Source organism: Empidonax traillii, unplaced genomic scaffold, assembly GCF_003031625.1.
Source record: "Empidonax traillii isolate 1590-97213 ecotype Southwest subspecies unplaced genomic scaffold, ASM303162v1 scaffold5058:size8952, whole genome shotgun sequence".
NCBI classification, from domain to species: Eukaryota; Metazoa; Chordata; class Aves; order Passeriformes; family Tyrannidae; genus Empidonax; species Empidonax traillii.
Window position 1 is genome coordinate 1 of NW_020960251.1, and position 5,076 is coordinate 5,076.

Below are 5,076 nucleotides of genomic sequence, written 5' to 3' on the forward strand. Positions count from 1 at the left end.
GGGCTGTTCCTGCCCCAAATTCAGCCCTTTAGTCTGTGGGTTTGTTCTCGCTCTGTGACCTACACTGCTTCCCGAAATTCAGCAGATCTTTTAATATTGATGGATGCCTTCCCCTTGGAACGGACAAGAGACACTCGTGTGTGCAAGACACACAAACGTACACACAGAGAACTGAAGAAGGAGCAAACAATGCAATACAATCATTATAAAAAGGATTGGCCAACAGCAGAACTTCAAATCACCCCTGCAGAACATCTGCTGGCTTTTGCTTTCCCCAGCTTGGCTGGGGCCCGTCCCAAGAAGCAAGGAACAGAGAGAGGCATCTTCAGGTTACTTCATTCTCTTGGCCACGTCCAGATAGGCATATTCAATCTCTTGATCAGCAGGGCAAGTGTTTGTGAATTCATCTCTCGCATATGCGTTGTTCAAGTATCGGGAAATCCCCGTCATTTCAGGGGGGAAATCAAAATTGCGGTATTTTTTCGCAACGACCTTTTGTTAAAAGACAAAATAAGGGAACAGGAAAACGTCATTACACACACACAATCTGTAAAAAAAAGAAACAAAAACAAACAAAAAAAAAACCCAAACAACAAACAGCCCCCAACTTACTCTTTGTGCCCATTCTTAACTTACAACGTGTGAATCTGTTGTTGTTGATGACGAAGGGGAAAGGAAAAGGAAAGACATAAAAAGCAGGGAAGATGTGGGTTGAAGAGAGCTGGTGAAAAAGAAAACTCCCTGGTTTTATTTGGTGTGTATATATATATTTTCAGAGCTAAGCAAAGCCATATGTGGACCAGTAAAGCACACCTGGGAGAGATACAGGTTAAACCAGCAAACTTAAACCAGAATGGAGAGAACAACCTTACAGGAATAAACTGGCCCACACCTGGAGGAAAAATTTGAGTGGAAATCCCTAAATTTCCAGTGATTAGGGAAAACAACTCCTGGCCCCTCCCTAATCCCCGCCTGTGGACAGTGTGACACTCCTGCTCCACGTGCACCTGAGCCGAGGTGACTGTCCCTGTGCTGACCCCGGGCTTTGCTGGGCCTGAGCTCTGTGTGGGCGTGGGAAAGGGCTGCTCCCTGCAATAGGATCAGCCAGGGCACGTCTGGGCAAAGTTTTCACTGGGGGAGGTGTCGGGAAGCAACTGGATCCACACTCTTCCTGTGACAAAACAGTAATCTGGAAGGGGAAGGTTCCCCGGGTGACCTGGTTTGCCTGAAAACCAGGGAGATAAATGGCAGTGTGGTCATTTCTCTTCTAGAGCCCAGACTGGAATCACAGAATCACAGAAGGTTTGGGTTGGAAAGGACCTTAAAGATCATCCCATTCCACCCCCTGCCATGGGCAGGGACACCTTCCACCAGCCCAGGTTGCTCCAAGCCCCGTCCAACCTGGCCTTGGACACTTCCAGGGATCCAGGGGCAGCCACAGCTTCTCTGGAAATTCTATTCCAGTCCCTCCCCACCCTCCCAGCCAGGAATTCCTTCCCAATATCCCATCCAACCCTGCTTCCTGTCACTTTGAAGCCATTTCCCCTCATCCTGTCACTCCAGGCCCTTGTGAAAAGTCCCTCTCCAGCTTTTTGGAGCAGCCCAGGGATGGGCTGTGCCAACACCAGTCCCGGGTCACAGGGACTCTTTGGGGTGTGTAGATGCTCCACAGCCCTACAAGAAGAGGTTGGGAGCCTTGGCTGGAGGCAGTGGGTGGTGGGCACCCTGTCAGCCTGACTGGTACATGTGGGGATGCTCAACCAAACCAGGGTTTGGGATTAAACACGAGAGAGACGGGGATTGGAATGGACAATATAACAAAACCTTCCTTGGCCGTGGTCGTGTGCACTTTGCATGTGAAATGCAAGTGAGGACATTTCTCTGCAGCCCTGAATCCCACACTCATTTCATCCTTGTGAGCAGCTCAGTGACTGCAGGCACAGCCCAGACAGGAAAACAGGGATTCCAGATCCAGAGTCATTAGCGTGAGGATCTGCCTGTGAGGAAAGGCCTCAGTGTCCCTGCACGGCTACTGGGTGGCCTTGGAATAGGGAAGGGATCCCTCTGCCTTCCAGAAAAGGACTGAAGCCGCTGTGCAGGGAGCTAAAAAGGCAAATGCAAACCTTGATTATGTGGAGCTTTGGTAGGAGGTTGCAATCGGCTAAAGTGAGCTCATCTCCGTCCAGGAATTTCCGGCTGGAAACGGTGATCTCCTCCGTGCTGTAAGCATCGATTTCATCAGGCAGGGGGCTGTTTAAATAGTTGTCCAGCTTCCTCAGGGCTTTCAGCAGGGACTTTTCCAAATCTGGGTTAAGACAATAAAAAAAGGATCATTGGAGCCTGTACCAGGGGCTCTGTGACACCGGGCGGGACGGCACCTCCTGCATCCCGTCTCCTGGCAGCGGCCCAGCTCGCAGCCAGCTGGCTGTGCCAACGCCTGCAGTCCCTTTATCCTCAGCTTAACACTTAATGCTGGGATCAGAGCCCTAAGGAGCTCAGGGGTGGGGGGCCAGTTCTGAGAAAACTGGGGCTGAGTGACCAGGAATGGCTCCTCCGAGCCCGCCGTGGGGCAGGGTTTGGCTCTGCCTCCCCGCTGGCTCCTGGGAAGGACGTCACGCCTGGGAATGGTGACAGGAAGCCACCAGGCTGGTTCAAAACCAGCCCAGGGAACAGCCCTGAGAGCTGGAGCACAGAGAGTAAATCCCAGAATGGTTTGGGTTGGAAAGGACTTTAAAAGTTCGCCCCGTTCCAACCAGGGACACCTTGCACTAGACCTTGGTGCTCCAGCTTGCCCTTGAACACTTCCAGGGGTGGGGAGACCACAAGCAACCTGTGCCAGGGCCTCACACCCCTCGCAGGGAAGAATTTCTCCTCGATATCCAATCTAACCCTGCCCTCCTTCAGCTTAAGGCCACGTGTGGTGGTCGTGAGGGTCCTGCTTTAGAGGTGTGGGGCTGGAATCCTGCTTTTTAATGGGAATGGAGCAAGGAGGGCAGGTCTCAGCTCCGGGGGGCAGTGCTTTTGGCAAAGCTGTGGGGAGCTGAAGGAATGAGGGGAGGCTGGAATCGGTGCTCCCATGGTTACTGCTCCACCTGCTTTAACCAACACTGGGGATCCTCAGCTAGGGCACAGATTTCCACAGCCTCTGGAAAATCACTGTTTGGGACACCTCCAGCACAGTGTCCTGGAAGTTCACAGCTCTGGTTTCCCTCTGCCAGGGCTCAGGACAGGACTGCAGCACTTACTTTCATTTGCATCTTTTCTGGGGTTCTTTATAAACGCGGAGAACTTTGCAAACACGTCATTTCCTGCGGAGTTCGACTCGGGGTGCTTGGGGGCAAGTTTGGGATACCTGAGGGGTTAAACCAGACACAAAGTTGTATTATTGGCCTTTACTTTCAGCGCCGTTAATTAACACACATTTATTTACACTGTGGGGTGACCATATAGGGCCACACAGCACTCAAAGGGAACCACCCTAAATTAAAAATCCCTTGGCCTTTGCTTCAGGGAATCTCAGAATCATCGAGGCTGGGAGAGCCCTCAAGGATCATCCAATGCCACCCCAGCACCACCAGGATCAGCCCTGATCCACGTCCCCAAGGGCCACATCCAGACCCCTCTGGGACACTCCCACACACAGGGACTCCACCACCTCCCTGGGACACTCATTGCAAGGCCTGACCACTCCTGCAGGGACAAATTGTTTCTGATCTCTGATCTAAACCTGCCCCAGTGCAATTTAAGGCTGTTTCCTCTTGTCCTTTCCCTTGGGACGTGGCAGACACTCTGGGGACACCCCAGGGACACCCCTGGCTTGAGGTCTGTTCCACACCAGCCGAAGTTTCCCCTCTCCCTGTCACCCGGAGCAGCCCCCTCGAGCCTCCCCCACACACACGTGCAGTTCCTTGAGAGCCTGACCCCCCAAAACCGAGGGGGTTTGATCACAGATCCCCCTGGAGGGCCCTGAGGGGTCTGGAGACACGGTACCGGGGTGGCACCAGCTTCTCTTCCAAGAATTCCTCGATCTTGTTGACGTCGGTTTTCACTTCGCCGTCGAAGGTCATGAAGGGGGGGTTGGTGCCCGGCGCCAGGTTCTGCAGGTCTGCAGGTTTTCTGGGGGGGGAAGGGAAGGGGTCAGTCCCACCAGGAGCCACAACTGCAACTTCTACACTGAACTGCCACGAACTAACATTTGAAATCACAGAATGGCAGGATGGTTTGGGCTGGAAAGGACCTGAAAGATCATCCCATTCCACCCCATGCCATGGGCAGGGACACCTTCCACCAGCCCAAGGTGCTCCAAGTTTATCCAGCCTGGCCTTGGACACTTCCAGGGATCCAGAGGCAGCCACAGCTTCTCTGGGAATTCTATCCCAGCCCCTCCCCACCCTCCTAGCCAGGAATTCCTTCCCAATATCCCACCTGACTCTGCCCTCCTTCAGCTCCAGGCCATTCCCCCTCGTCCCATATAAAAAGTCCCTCTTCTTATAACCCCCTTTAGGCACTGGAGGGGCCTCTCAGGTCTCCCCAGAGCCTTCCCCCCCCACAAGCTGAACATCCTCCAGCCTGGCAGAACAGAGTGACCATTTGAAACCCCCTCCCCCGTTTTGGAGGAGCTGCTGTGAAAAGTTCAAACCTCGAAGTCAGTCTGTCAGTGCCATCCTCACCTCTTCAAATCCACGGTGGTGACGTTGAATATGACCCCCTTCAGCCACAGGATCATGAAGAGACGCTGCGAGAACGGGCAGTTCCCGATGCTCTCCCCGTCACTGCCAGCCTGCAGTTGGAGAAATAAAGCATTATGTGTGTGATGATAGCAAATGCTGATAGCAGGGAAGCAGAAAACCCAGATCTGTGAGCGCCTCCAGCACCTTCCTCACCTCTGTTAACGCAAATTATCATGCAAATTGTCTTTCTGTCCTTCTCCAGACATGCACAGAGATAGGAGAACGACCCTGTCCTCTGGGAGATCTTGTTTTCCATCCAAATGCAGGCTGGATGTGCCACAAGTTGGAAAACAGAAGGGAAAATCACAGCAGCCCTTCCAGAGGAAACGTTTCTCTGCGTGAACGT

General features: G+C 52.9%; 1 protein-coding gene across 1 annotated transcript; it reads right to left on the minus strand.

The window, feature by feature from the left end:
- Positions 1 to 6: 6 nt before the first annotated feature.
- LOC114073035 (chloride intracellular channel protein 6-like) lies at positions 7 to 4,874 on the minus strand (the record flags this gene model as incomplete). The annotated part of the gene is made up of 5 exons (XM_027910840.1): positions 7 to 492; positions 2,124 to 2,305; positions 3,246 to 3,352; positions 3,991 to 4,116; positions 4,671 to 4,874. Coding segments are annotated over 5 exons (781 nt in total), but the record flags the coding sequence as incomplete, so codon positions are not given.
- Positions 4,875 to 5,076: the final 202 nt, after the last annotated feature.